The 14,620-nt window shown below is 40.3% G+C and overlaps 1 protein-coding gene across 1 annotated transcript in view; it reads right to left on the minus strand.

The window, feature by feature from the left end:
• Nucleotides 1-14,620, minus strand: part of LOC118521320 (interferon-activable protein 203-like) — a 36,059-nt gene that overhangs the window by 12,239 nt on the left and 9,200 nt on the right. The window contains exon 5 of the mRNA XM_036069783.2: nucleotides 5,795-5,962. Coding sequence (XP_035925676.1) covers nucleotides 5,795-5,962 — 168 coding nt within the window. The remainder of the gene's footprint in view (nucleotides 1-5,794; nucleotides 5,963-14,620) is intronic.

The following is a 14,620-nucleotide window of genomic DNA, read 5'->3' on the forward strand; positions in this document are numbered from 1 at the left end:
CAAATATCTTCTCCCATTCTGTGGGTTGCCTCTTTGTTTTGTTGACTGTTTCCTTTGCTGTGCAGAAGCTTTTTATCTTGATGAAGTCCCAAAAGTTCATTTTTGCTTTTGTTTCACTAGCTTTTGGAGATGTATCTTGATGAGCAGTTTTTTTTATTAAACAGTTTTTTATTTAACGACTGAGCCACTCAGGTGCCCTGAAACAGTTTTCTATTTAAATCAATTAATTAACATATAATGTATTATTGGTTTTAGAGGTACAGGCCTGTGATTCATCAGTCTTATATAATACCCAGTGCTCTTTACATCACATGCCCTCCTTAATACCCATCACCCAGTTACCCCATTCCCCCCACCCACCTCCCCTCCTGCAACCCTCAGTTTGTTTCCTATGAATAAGAGTCTCTTATGGGGGCACCTGGGTGGCTCAGTTGGTTAAGTGGCTGTCCTCGGCTCGGGTCATGATCCTAGGGTCCTGGGATGGAGCCCCACTTTGGGCTCCCTGCTCAATGGGGAATCTGCTTCTCCCTCTCCTTCTGCCTGCTGCCCCCCCTGCTTGTGCTCTCTCTCTCTTTCAAATAAATAAATAAAATCTTAAAAAAAAAAAAGTGTCTCTTATGGTTTGTCTCCCTCTCTGGTTTTGTTTTGTTTTATTTTTCCCTCCCTTCCCCTGTGATCCTCTGTTTTGTTTCTAAATTCCACATATCAGTGAGATCATATGATAATTGTCTTTCTCTGATTGACTTATTTTGCATAGCATAATACCCTCTAGTTCCAACCACGTCGTTGCAAATGGCAGGATTTCATTTTTTTAATGGCTGCATATTATTCCACTGTATATATATATATATATACCACATCTTCCTACCCATTCATCTGTCGATGGACATCTGGGCTCTTTGCATGGCTTAGCTATTGTGGACATTGCTGCTATAAACTTTGGGGTGCAGGTGTCCTTTCAGATCACTACATTTTCATCTTTGTGGTAAATACCCAGTAGCGAAACTGCAGGGTCATAAGGTAGCTCTGTTTTCAACTTTCTGAGGAACCTCCATACTGTTCTCCAGAGTGGCTGCACCAGCTTGCATTCCCACCAACGGTGTAGGAGGATTCCCCTTTCTCTGCATCCTCACCAACATCTGTCATTTCCTGGCTTGTTAATTTTAGCCATTCTGACTGGTGTGAGATGGTATCACCTTGTGGTTTTGATTTGGATTTCCCTGATGCCAAGTGATGTTGAACATTTTTTCATGTGTCTGTTGGCCATTTGGATGTCTTCTTTGGAAAAATGTCTGTTCATGTCTTCTGCTCATTTCTTGATTGGATTATTTGTGCTTTCGGTGTTCAGTTTGATAAGTTCTTTAAAGATTTTTGATACTAGCCCTTTATCTGATATGTCATTTGCAAATATCTTCTCCCATTCTGTCGGTTGTCTTTTGGTTTTGTTGACTGTTTCCTTTGCTGTGCAAAAGCTTTTTATCTTGATGAAGTCCCAATAGCTCATTTTTGCCCTTGCTTCCCTTGCCTCTGGCGATGTTTCTGGGAAGAAGTTGCTGCAGCTGAGGTCGAAGAGGTTGTTGCCTGTGTTCTTCTCTAGGATTTTGATGGATTCCTGTCTCACATTTAGGTCCTTCATCCATTTTGAGTCTATTTTTGTGTGTGGTGTAAGGAAGTGGTCTAGTTTCATTCTTCTGCGTGTGGCTGTCCAATTTTCCCAACACCATTTGTTGAAGAGACTGTCTTTTTTCCATTGGACATTCTTTCCTGCTTTGTCAAAGATTAGTTGACCATAGAGTTGAGGGTCCATTTCTGGGTTCTCTATTCTGTTCCATTGATCTATGTGTCTGTTTTTGTGCCAGTACCATACTCTCTTGATGATGACAGCTTTGTAATAGAGCTTGAAGTCCGGAATTGTGATGTCACAAGCTTTGCTTTTCTTTTTCAACATTTCTTTGGTTATTCGGGGTCTTTTCTGGTTCCATACAAATTTTAGGACACTTTGTTCCAGCTCTGTGAAAAAAGTTGATGGTATTTTGATAGGGATTGCATTGAATGTGTAGATTGCTCTAGGTAGCATAGATTTTAACAATATTTGTTTATTTATTCTTCCAATCCATGAGCATGGGACATTTTCCCATCTCTTTGTGTCTTCCTCAACTTCTTTCAGGAGTGTCCTATAGTTTTCTGAGTACAGATTCTTTGCCTCTTTAGTTAGATTTATTCCTAGGTATCTATGGTTTTGGGTGCAATTGTGAATGGGATCGACTCCTTAATTTCTCTTTCTTCTGTCTCATTGTTAGTGTATAGAAATGCAACTGATTTCTGTGCATTGATTTTATATCCTGCACTTCAATGAATTCTTGTATGAGTTCTAGCAGTTTTGGGGTGGAGTCTTTGGATTTTCCACATGGAGTATCATGTTATCTGCAAAGAGTGAGAGTTTGACTTTTTCTTTGATGAATTGGATGCATTTTATTTCTTTCTGTTGTCTGATTGCTGAGTCTAGGACTTCCAGTACTATGTTGAATAGCAGTGGTGATAGTGGACATCCCTGCCGTGTTCCTGACCTTAGGGGAAAAGCTCTCAGTTCTTCCCCATTGAGAATGATATTCTCTGTGGGCTCTTTATAGATGGCTTTTATGATACGGAGGTATGTACACTCTATCCCTACACTGTGAAGAGTTTCAATCAAGAATGAATGCTGTACTTTGTCAAATGCTTTTTCTGCATCTATTGAGAGGAATATGGTTCTTGTCCTCTCTTTTATTAATGTAGTGTATTGCATTGATTGATTTGTGGATGTTGAACCACCCTTGCAGCCCAGGAATAAATCCCACTTGGTTGTGGTGAATAATCCTTTTAATGTACTGTTGGATCCTATTGGCTAGTATTTTGGTGAGAATTTTTGCATCCATGTTCATCAGGGATATTGGTCTGCAATTATCCTTTTTGATGGGGTCTTTGTCTGGTTGGGATCAAGGTAATTTTGGTGTCATAAAATGAGTTTGGAAGTTTTCCTTCTTTTTCTATTTTTTGAAACAGCTTCAGAAGAATAGGTATTATTTCTTCTTTAAATGTTTGGTAGAACTCCCCTGGGAAGCCATCTGGCCCTGGGCTCTTGTTTGTTGGGAAATTTTTGATTACTGCTTCAATTTCCTTGTTGGTTATAGGTGTGTTCAGGTTTTTTATTTCTTCCTGGTTCAATTTTGGTAGTTTATACATCTCTAGGAATGCTTCCACTTCTTCCAGATTGCCTCATTTGTTGGCATATAGTTCTCATAATATGTTCTTATAATTGTTTGTATTTTTGGTGTTGGTTGTGATCTCTCCTTTTTCATTCATGATTTTATTTATTTGGGTCTTTCTCTTTTCTTTTTGTTAAGTCTTGCCAGGGGTTTATCAATCTTATTAATTCTTTCAAAGACCCTGCTCCTAGTTTCGTTGATGTGGTCTACTGTTATTCTAGTTTCTATTTCATTGATTTCTGCTCTAATCTTTATTATTTCTCTTATCTTGCTGGGTTTAGGCTCTATTTGCTGTTCTTTCTCCAGCTCCTTTAGGTGTAAGGTTAGGTTGTGTATTTGAGACCTTTCTTGTTTCTTGAGAAAGGCTTGTATTGCTATATACTTCCCCCTAGGACTGCCTTTGCTGCATCTCAAAGATTTTGAACAGTTGCGTTTTCATTTTTAGTTGTTTTCATGAATTTTTTAATTCCTTAATTTCCTGGTTGACTGATTCATTCTTTAGTAGGATGCTCTTTAGCCTCCATGTATTTGAGTTCTTTCCAAATTTCCTCTTGTGATTGAGTCAGTTTCAAAGCTTTGTGGTCAAAAAATATGCAGGGACTGATCCCAATCTTTTGGTACCGGTTGAGACTTGATTTGTGACCTAGGATGTGATCTATTTTGGAGAATGTTCCATGTGCATTAGAGAAGAATGTGTATTGTGTTGCTTTGGGATGGAATGTTCTGAATAGATCTGTGAAGTCCATCTGATCCAGTGTGTCATTCAAAGCCCTCATTTCCTTATTGATCTTCTGCTTAGATGATCTGTCCATTTAGTTAAGGGGGGTGTTAAAGTCCCCTACTATTATTGTATTATTTTTGATGTGTTTCTTTGATTTTGTTATTAATTGGCTTATATATTTGGCTGCTCCCATGTTAGGGGCATAAATATTTACAATTGTTAGATCTTCTTGTTGGATAGACCCTTTAATTATGATATCATGTTCCTCCTCATCTCCTCCTCATCTCTTACACTGTAGGTGTAAGAGGGTGAGTGGGTAGAGGAGCCTCCCTGGAGTCCCTGTGCTCCAAGGACATTTCAGGGCTGCAGAAGGATTTTTATGTGAGGAGAAATGACCTTGTCGCCTGTATAGGTAGACAGGACTTAGAAAGTATCACGTCCAAGCACTATGCATGGCAAAAGTAGAGGTGTCTTGAGATGGGTATCTATGTCATTGTCATAGCAGAAAGATGGGGGATGAAGTTCCAATGACTAGATAAGCTCATGACCATGGCTGCCTGGCCTGGAGGCAAACAGGCACAGGCTGCTAGCTCCATCCAATAAGTATGTCCTGGAGAGACTGTGGAGGAATTATCAGTTATGGGGGCTGACATCAGGAAGAATAAGAACACAGAACTTGAGAGGCACCTGTGTGCCTCAGGCGGTTAAGTGCTTGCCTTCAGCTCAGGTCATGATCCCAGGGTGCTGGGAATGAGCTCCCATTGGGCTCCCTATTCAGCAGGGAGCCTCTCTCTCTCTCCCTTTCCCTCTGCTGCTCCCCTGTTTATGCTCTTTCTCTCTCTCAAATAAGTAAATAAAATCTTTAAAAAAAATAAGGAAAAGAAGTCAGAAGTTGAGAAACCTTGTCCATAGGGAGTCTGTCCTCAACTGCTATGTCTGTGTGGGGGGAGGAGGGTCCAGCTTGGGTCAGGGGGCAGCTTGGAGTCTGCTAACAAATTATACTAGACATCAGTGAATAAAATGCTGATTTGCCCATCCCTCAGGTTTCCTGTGTATTTGCCACAGATGGACATTGTACCCCCAAGTGCTGGTAGCTACTGGGGCCACGTCAGTGTGGCACAGAGGCAGGCTAGGAAGGAGTTAATGCACTCACATCTCCACCTGTCTTTCCCTATCATCTCTTATATAACCAATCTGAGGTTTTTGTTCAGGAAGAAAGGAGAATATAGGCTCATGATAGTGGTTGAAAGGGCAGGGCAGGAAAAATAAAGGGACCCATGAAGGGAGCAGTGGGAAGATGGGATGTATTGTGGTCTGAACATCAGGGAGGACTTGTCAGAGGAAATGAGTCAGCCTGGGGTCTGAAAGGGGTGTCTCTGGGCCAGTGAAAAGATAGGAGCAATGAATTCCAAATCATAGAAATAACATAGGTTCACACAGCTGATGTAGGAGCAAGCACTAAATGCTGGACATGAATCCAAAAGAATGGTCAGTAAGCTAGAGGAAAAGGGTGAATGGAGAGGGAGGTGTAGGGGGAAAATCCTCTTATGTTCATTTCTAATTGTCTGTTCTCTTCCCACTCCTACTCCTGGACCAAGCCAGTAACCCTCTTGAGATCAAGAATTATGTCAAAATGCATACCCTGCAAAAGCAAAGGCTTTCCAATACACCAAAATCTCAGTATCTGCATTTGATAAACTAATGCATGTTTTTGGTAATTAGAGTATTTATAAATCATAGGGAATTACTGAGAAGCTCTCTCAAGGTCATGACGAGTCCTATAGCATGTTGTGGAGAGGTACAATTAATGGGAAGAGGAAGATGGTACCTTGGTTGAGGAACTGCTGCCTGGGGTTGGTGGAGGCATCTGAGGAGTCTGAGGGTAGCTCCAAGTTGACTGTGTTCTGATTACCGAAGGTCCTGGAAGCTGACTCTGTTCTTGGGTTGGCTGGGTCCTCTTGGATTCATCATTTTGTGTGGTTTTGATTTTCTTTTTCTGAAAGTAGTTTTTTCCCCATGGTTAATGGTTTTCAATATCAGATAAAGCAGAACATCTGTCTCTCTCTCTCTTCTTCTATCTCCCTCCCTCACTTTCCCTTCTTCTCTCTCTGTCTCTCTTTCTCTTGCTTTCTTTTTCTCCCCCTAACACACACCAGGATCTTCACTCTGGATTTATAGCACATATTTAGATACCTCCAACATCTCCCCAGCTCAGACACCAACCAGGATTACAAATGCCACTCTGCAAATTTTAACAACTCAGATAATTCCAATTTCATTGCTCTGTTGTGGAATTCTCTTCTACTTCTGCTGCAGACTGGCCTATGTCTCTTCTCCAGGAGAACACTGGATCTATGGACTGATAGAAAATCCTACCAGGCTCTAAGAAGAGCAGGTCTCAGAAGAATATCGGCTGGGTTTAAAATGTTTTTTTAACCAGGTCTTTATCTCCTTGCACCTTGCACAAATAGGCATACTGGTGTCCATCACCTATTCTTTGGGTCTAGAAAACCCCATCTACATCCATTTGGATGCTTTGTTTATCATCCCAGAGAGATTCCCTCGGACTCATAATTCTAGAGGCAGGATTCTGACCAACAACCAAATCCTTCAGAGATCTCAACAACACACAGGCTCCTGCAGGAATTGCCCCAGGCCATTCCAAGTACCTGGATTTTCATACTTGTTAAGCAAGGGCAGGGAGTATCAGTAAAATCTTTGCTCTTGACTACCATTACTTTTACTAATGAAAGCCCTTTTGTACCATTCTCTATCCAATATAAATTTGCCATAGTTCCACCATTTTTGGGATTTGTTTGTCTAATACGTAAAATGTCACTTGTTGTTAAAGCTGTGGATGAGGGAGCTCCTGGAAATAGCTGCCTCTGGTGCGCAGCTTCCTGATTAGAGTGACTTCGAATCCCCCCCCCCCCCACAACCCCCGCCGAACCTCATTCCTCATTAGAAAGTGTGTTCAGAGCCTGGGCTGTTGAAACAAAGTCCAGACATGACCCTGTTTATTCATCAATTTTAAGAAATAAATTAATAAATATTGGAACATCTGCATACCTACCATGGACTCAGAAGTGCCCAGTTAAGTGCTCAAGTTGTAGAGTTAATGACTTTCACTGTCTGGCTGAGCCTTGTGGAATGCTGTTAACCTCTACAAATCTCACTTTTCTCATCAGTGAAATGGACTAACAATAGCATCCGAATGACTCATAATAAAAGGCCTTATAAGGAAGAATGAGATCACACCCGGAATCACACAGATTTTAGAATCCAGTCAGTAAATGTTCAGTATATAGAAATGTCAAGATTGTCATTAGCATTTCATGTCTATGCAGGGAGCTTGTATTTCCACTGTGATGTTCAGATTCTTCATGCTGTATATGTGACCCACATGATGCCATGAGAAATGGTTTCTTTTTTTTAAATTTAATTTTATTATGTTATGTTAGTCACCATTCATTCCATCATTAGTTTTTTTCTATATTATGTTATGTTAATCACCATACATTACATCATTAGTTTTTGATGTAGTGTTCCCCATGATTCATTGTTTGTGTATAACACCCAGTGCTCCATTCAATACATGCCCTCCTTAATACCCATCACTGGGCAAACCCATCCCCCCACTCCCCTCCCCTCTAAAACCCTCAGTTTGTTTCTCAGAGTCCATAGTCTCTCACTGTTCGTCTCCCCCTCCGATTTGCCCCCCTTCATTTTTCCCTTCCTACTATGTTCTTTTCTTTTTTTAACATAGAATGTATTATTTGTTTCAGAGGTACAGATCTGTGATTCATCAGTCATACACAATTCACAGCACTCACCATAGCACATAGCCTCCCGAATATCTATCACCCAGCCACCCCATCCCTCCCACCCCCCACCACTCCAGCAACCCTCAGTTTGTTTCCTGAGATTAAGAATTCTTCCTATCAGTGAGATCATATGATACTTGTCTTTCTCTGATTGACTAATTTCGCTTAGCATAATACCCTCTAGTTCCATTCATGTCATTGCAAGTGGCAAGATATCATTTTTTTGATGGCTGCATAATATTCCATTGTGTATATATATACCACATCTTCTTTATCCATTCATCTGTCGATGGACATCTTGGCTCTTTCCATAGTTTGGCTATTGTGGACATTGCTGCTATAAACATTGGGGTGCATGTACCTCTTCGGATCACTACATTTGTATCTTTGGGGTAAATACCCAGTAGCGAAACTGCAGGGTCATAAGGTAGCTCTGTTTTCAACTTTCTGAGGAACCTCCATACTGTTTTCCAGAGTGGCTGTTCCAGCTTGCATTCCCACCAACAGTGTAGGAGGGTTCCCCTTTCTCCACATCCTTGCCAACATCTGTCGTTTCCTGGCTTCTAATTTTAGCTATTCTGATTGGTGTGAGGTGGTATCTCATTGAGGTTTTGATTTGGATTTCCCTGTTGCCGAGTGATGTTGAGCACTTTTTCATGTGTCTGTTGGCCATTTGGATGTCTTCTTTGGAAAAATGTCTGTTCATGTCTTCTGCTCATTTCTTGATTGGATTATTTGTGCTTTCGGTGTTCAGTTTGATAAGTTCTTTAAAGATTTTTGATACTAGCCCTTTATCTGATATGTCATTTGCAAATATCTTCTCCCATTCTGTCGGTTGTCTTTTGGTTTTGTTGACTGTTTCCTTTGCTGTGCAAAAGCTTTTTATCTTGATGAAGTCCCAATAGCTCATTTTTGCCCTTGCTTCCCTTGCCTCTGGCGATGTTTCTGGGAAGAAGTTGCTGCAGCTGAGGTCGAAGAGGTTGTTGCCTGTGTTCTTCTCTAGGATTTTGATGGATTCCTGTCTCACATTTAGGTCCTTCATCCATTTTGAGTCTATTTTTGTGTGTGGTGTAAGGAAGTGGTCTAGTTTCATTCTTCTGCGTGTGGCTGTCCAATTTTCCCAACACCATTTGTTGAAGAGACTGTCTTTTTTCCATTGGACATTCTTTCCTGCTTTGTCAAAGATTAGTTGACCATAGAGTTGAGGGTCCATTTCTGGGTTCTCTATTCTGTTCCATTGATCTATGTGTCTGTTTTTGTGCCAGAACCATACTGTCTTGATGATGACAGCTTTGTAATAGAGCTTGAAGGAGGGAATTGTGATGCCACCAGCTTGTCTTTTCTTTTTTTTTTTCAACATTCCTCTGGCTATTTGGAGTCTTTTCTGGTTCCATACAAATTTTAGGATTATTTGTTTCATTTCTTTGAAAAAAGTGGATGGTATTTTGATAGGGATTGCATTAAATGTGTACATTGCTCTAGGTAGCATAGACATTTTCACAATATTTATTCTTCCAATCCATGAGCATGGAATGTTTTTCCATTTCTTTGTGTCTTCCTCAATTTCTTTCATGAGTATTCTATAGTTTTCTGAGTACAGATTCTTTGCCTCTTTGGTTAGATTTATTCCTAGGTATCTTATGGTTTGGGGTGCAACTGTAAATGGGATGGACTGGTTAATTTCTCTTTCTTCTGTCTTGTTGTTGGTGTATAGAAATGCAACTGCTTTCTGTGCATTGATTTTATATCCTGCCACTTACTGAATTCCTGTATGAGTTCTAGCAGTTTTGGGGTGGAGTCTTTTGGGTTTTCCACATAAAGTATCATATCATCTGCAGAGAGTGAGAGTTTGACTTCTTTGACAATTTAGATGCATTTTATTTCTTTTTGTTGTCTGATTGCTGAGTCTAGGACTTCTAGTACTATGTTGAATAGCAGTGGTGATAGTGGACAACCCTGTCGTGTTCCTGACCTTAGGGGGAAAGCTCTCAGTTTTTCACCATTGAGAATGATATTCACTGTGGATTTTTCATAGATGGCTTTTATGATATGGAGGTATATACACTTTATCCCTACATTCTGAAGGGGTTTAATCAAGAAAGGATGCTGTACTTTGTCAAATGCTTTTTCTGCATCTATTGAGAGGATCATATGGTTCTTGTTCTTTCTTTTATTATGTATTATATCACATTGATTGGTTTTCAGATGTTAAACCACCCTTGCAGCCCAGGAATAAATCCCACTTGGTCGTGGTGAATAATCCTTTTAATGTACTGTTGGATCCTATTGGCTACTATTTTGGTGAGAATTTTTGCATCCATGTTCATCAGGGATATTGGTCTGTAATTCTCCTTTCTGATGGGGTCTTTGTCTGGTTTTGGGATCAAGGTAATGCTGGCCTCATAAAACGAGTTTGGAAGTTTTCCTTCCATTTCTATTTTTTGGAACAGCTTCAGAAAAATAGATATTAATTCTTTAAATGTTTGGTAGAATTCCCCCGGGAAGCCATCTGGCCCTGGGCTCTTGTTTGTTGGGAGATTTTTGATGACTGCTTCAATTTCCTTAGTGGTTTATAGCTCTGTTCAGGTTTTCTATTTCTTCCTGGTTCAGTTTTGGTAGTTTATACATCTCTATGAATGCATCCATTTCTTCCATATTATCTAATTTGCTGGCATATAGTTGCTCATAATATGTTCTTATAATTGTTTGTATTTTTGGTGTTGGTTGTGATCTCTCCTCTTTCATTCATGATTTTGTTGATTTGGGTCCTTTCTCTTTTCTTTTTGATAAGTCTGGCCAGGGGTTTATCAATCTTGTTAATTCTTTCAAAGAACCAGCTCCTAGTTTTGTTGATCTGTTCTACTGTTCTTTTGGTTTCTATTTCATTGATTTCTGCTCTGATCTTTATTATTTCTTTTCTCATGCTGCATTTAGCTTTATTTGCTATTCTTTCTCCAGCTCCTTTAGGTGTAAGATTAGGTTGTGTATTGGAGACCTTTCTTGTTTCTTGAGAAAGGCTTGTAGTGCTATATACTTTCCTCTTAGGACTGCCTTTGCTGCATCTCAAAGATTTTGAATAGCTGTGTTTTCATTTTCATTTGTTTCCATGAGTTTTTTAAATTCTTCTTTAATTTCCTTGTTGACCCATTCATTCTTTAGTAGGATGCTCTTTAGCCTCCATATATTTGAGTTCTTTCCGACTTTCCTCTTGTGATTGAGTTCTAGTTTCAAACATTGTGGTCCAAAAATATGAAGGAAATGATCCCAATCTTTTGGTACCGGTTGAGACCTGATTTGTGACCCAAGATGTGATCTATTCTGGAGAATGTTCCATGGGCACTAGAGAAGAATGTGCATTCTGTTGCTTTGGGATGGAATGTTCTGAATATATCTGTGAAGTCCATTTGGTCCAGTGTGTCATTTAAAGTCTTTATTTCCTTGTTGATCTTTTGCTTAGATGATCTGTCCATTTCAGTGAGGGGGTTGTTAAAGTCCCCCACTATTATTGTATTGTTGTCGATGTGTTTCTTTGATTTTGTTATTAATTGGCTTATATAATTGGCTGCTCCCATGTTAGGGGCCTAGATATTTATAATTGTTAGATCTTCTTGTTGGTTAGACCCTTGAAGTAGGATATAGTGTTCTTCCTCATCTCTTATTACAGTCTTTGGTTTAAAATCTAATTTGTCTGATATAAGGATTGCCACCCCAGTTCTCTTTTGATGTCCATTAGCATGGTAGATGGTTTTCCTCCCCCTCACTTTCAATCTGGAGGTGTCTTTGGAGCTAAAATGAGTCTCTTGCAGACAGCATATTGATGGGTCTTGTTTTTTAATCTAATCTGATAGCCTGTGTCTTTTGATTGGGGCATTTAGCTCATTTACATTCAGGGTAACTATTGAAAGACATAAATTTAGTGCCATTGTATTGCCTGTAAGGTGACTGTTACTGTATATTGTCTCTATTCCTTTCTGGTCTATGTTACTTTTAGGCTCTCTCTTTGCTTAGAGGACCCCTTTTAATATTTCTTGTAGGGGTGGTTTGGTGTTTGCAAATTCTTTTAGTTTTTGTTTGTCCTGGAAGATTTTTATCTCTCTTTCTATTTTGAATGACAGCCTAGCTGGATATAGTGTTCTTGGCTGCATATTTTTCTCATTTAGTACTCTGAATATATCACGCCAGTCCTTTCTGACCTGCCAGGTCTCTGTGAATAGGTCTGTTGCCAATCTAATGTTTCTACCATTGTAGGTTACATATCTCTTGTCCTGAGCTGCTTTCAGGATTTTCTCTTTGTTTCTGAGACTCATAAGTTTTACTATTAGATGTCGGGGTGTTGACCTATTTTTATTGATTTTGATAAGGGTTCTTTGTGCCTCCTGGATTTTGATGCCTGTTTCCTTCCCCAGATTAGGGAAGTTCTCTGCTATAATTTGCTACAATATAACTTCTGCCCTTCTCTCTGTTTCTTCTTCTTCCTGGATCCCAATTATTCTAATATTGTTTTGTCTTACGCTATCACTTACCTCTCGAATTCTGCCCTCGTGATCCAGTAGTTGTTTATCTCTCTTTTTCTCAGCTTCTTTATTTTCCATCATTTGGTCTTCTATATCACTAATTCTCTCTTCTGCCTCATTTATCCTAGCAGTTAGAGCCTCCATTCTTGATTGCACCTCATTAATAACTTTTTTGATTTTGACTTGGTTAGATTTTAGTTCTTTTTTTTCTCCAGAAAGGGGTTCTCTAGTATCTTCCATGCTTTTTTCAAGCCCAGCTAGTATCTTTATAATCATGATTCTGAACTCTAATTCTGACATCTTACTACTGTCCATATTGATTAGGTCCCTGGCAGTTGGTATTGCCTCTTGTTCTTTTTTTTTGAGGTGAGTTTTTCCATCTTGTCATTTTGTCCAGAGGAGAATAGATGAATGAGAGAACAAAATGCTAACAGGGTAACAATGACCCCAGAAAAGTATATACTAAACAAATCAGAAGAGACCCAAACCAGGGGGAAAGAAAGGGAAAGAAAGAAAAAAAAAGAATATGATCAAATATGATCAGGCTGGTGAATTGATCAGAGCCACACATTAGATTTTGGGTGTATTTTGGTCTGTTAGAAGACACTGCCTCCCAAAATTTCAAAGAAAGAAAAACTTGTATATGTATAAAAATAAGGGTAAATACAACAAAGGATGGAATATGATTGTAAAGATGAAAATTATAAAAGATTTTATAAAAGGAATTGATAAGATAAGAAGTTGGTTGAAAAAAGACAGAGGAGAAATTAAAAAAAAAATGGAGAGAATGTGATCAGGCAGGAGACTAGAACAAAGCTATACACTAGAGATTTAGGGTATATTTTGGTCTGTTAGAATAAACTGTATCCCAAAATTTTGAAGAGAGAACAACTTATATATACACAAAAAATAAGGTTTACTACAATGAAAGGATAGAATATGACTCTAAAAATGAAAAATAAAAAAGATTTTAAAAAAGGGATTGATAAGATGTTGATTGAAAAAAGGAAAAAGAAAAATTCAAAAAAGTAGAAAAAGAAAAAAAGAAAATTAAAAAAAATTAACTTTGAAAGACTAAAGAGTCATGGGGAAAAAGCCATGAATTCTATGTGCAGTATTCCCCTAGTGCTGGCGTTCTGTCGTTCTCATTGATTGGTAAACTTGGTCTTGGCTGGTGGTTCTTGTGTATCTTCTGGGGGACGGGCCTGTTGCAGTGATTCTCTAATGTCTTTGCTGGAGCAGAATTGCCCCACCCTTGCCAGTGGCCGGGGCTAAGTAATCTGCTTGGGTTTGTTCTCGAGAGCCTTTGTTCCCTGCAAGCTTTTGGTACAGCTTTGGAGGATGAGAGTGACATGGCAGCCTCCCAATCTCCGCCCCAGAGGAGCCAAGAACTCGGGGCCCACTCCTCAGTGCGCCCCCAGAGAAAAGCAGTCAATCACTCCTGTCTCCCCGTTCTCTGGCCGCACTCTGTGCTCACCTGGCTTGTGACCGAACGTTTCTATCTCTGGCACCCGACCCTGTGTGGAGTCTCCAAACCCATCAGATCCCTGCGGTGCGCTCCCGCGCCGCTCCTCCCGGGGGATGAAGGGGGGTCTCCCTGGATCTGCCGCTTGTTGGGTCCCTGCTGGAGGAGCAGTGGCTCGACTGTGCCATGGATCATGTTATGGCAACCCCGAGCTGAGAGCCTGCGCCTCGGCTCCATCTCTGCAGCTGGCTTCCCCGCTCCGATCCCTGGGAGCTCTGCCGCACTCAGGCACCCCCAGTCTTTCTGTTACCCTGAGGGTCCTGAGACCACACTGTCCCCGTGAGGGTTCCACCCGCCCTACTCCCCCCGCCCCACTTAGCCCCTGGAGTGACATCCCTCAGTGAAGCGGACTTCTAAAAGTTCAAATTTTTTGCTCCAGTGCTCTATCACTTGACTGTAGCCGGCTCCCTCCCCCTGCGGTCTATCTTCCCAAATATCGCCTTGAATTCACTTCTCTGCACATCATACCTTCCAGAAAGTGGTCGCTTTTCTGTTCAAAGAGTTGCTGCTATTCTTTCCTTCAATCTCCTGTTGAGTTTCTAGGTGTTCAGACTGGTTTCATACCTATCTAGCTGAATTCCTGGGACGAGATGAAATTTACTCCTCCACCACCTTGCTCCTCCTCTCGAGACTCGAGAAATGGTTTCTTAATACAAATAAAACCCCCAAAGAGAGAGCACCTCACACCAGTCAGAATGGCTAAATTTAACATGTCAGGAAACAACAAATTTTGGCAAGGATGCAGAGAAAGTGGAACCCTCCTACACTGTTGATGGGAATGCAAGCTGGTG

The sequence above is a fragment of the Halichoerus grypus genome, chromosome 7 (assembly GCF_964656455.1).
Source record: "Halichoerus grypus chromosome 7, mHalGry1.hap1.1, whole genome shotgun sequence".
NCBI classification, from domain to species: domain Eukaryota; kingdom Metazoa; phylum Chordata; class Mammalia; order Carnivora; family Phocidae; genus Halichoerus; species Halichoerus grypus.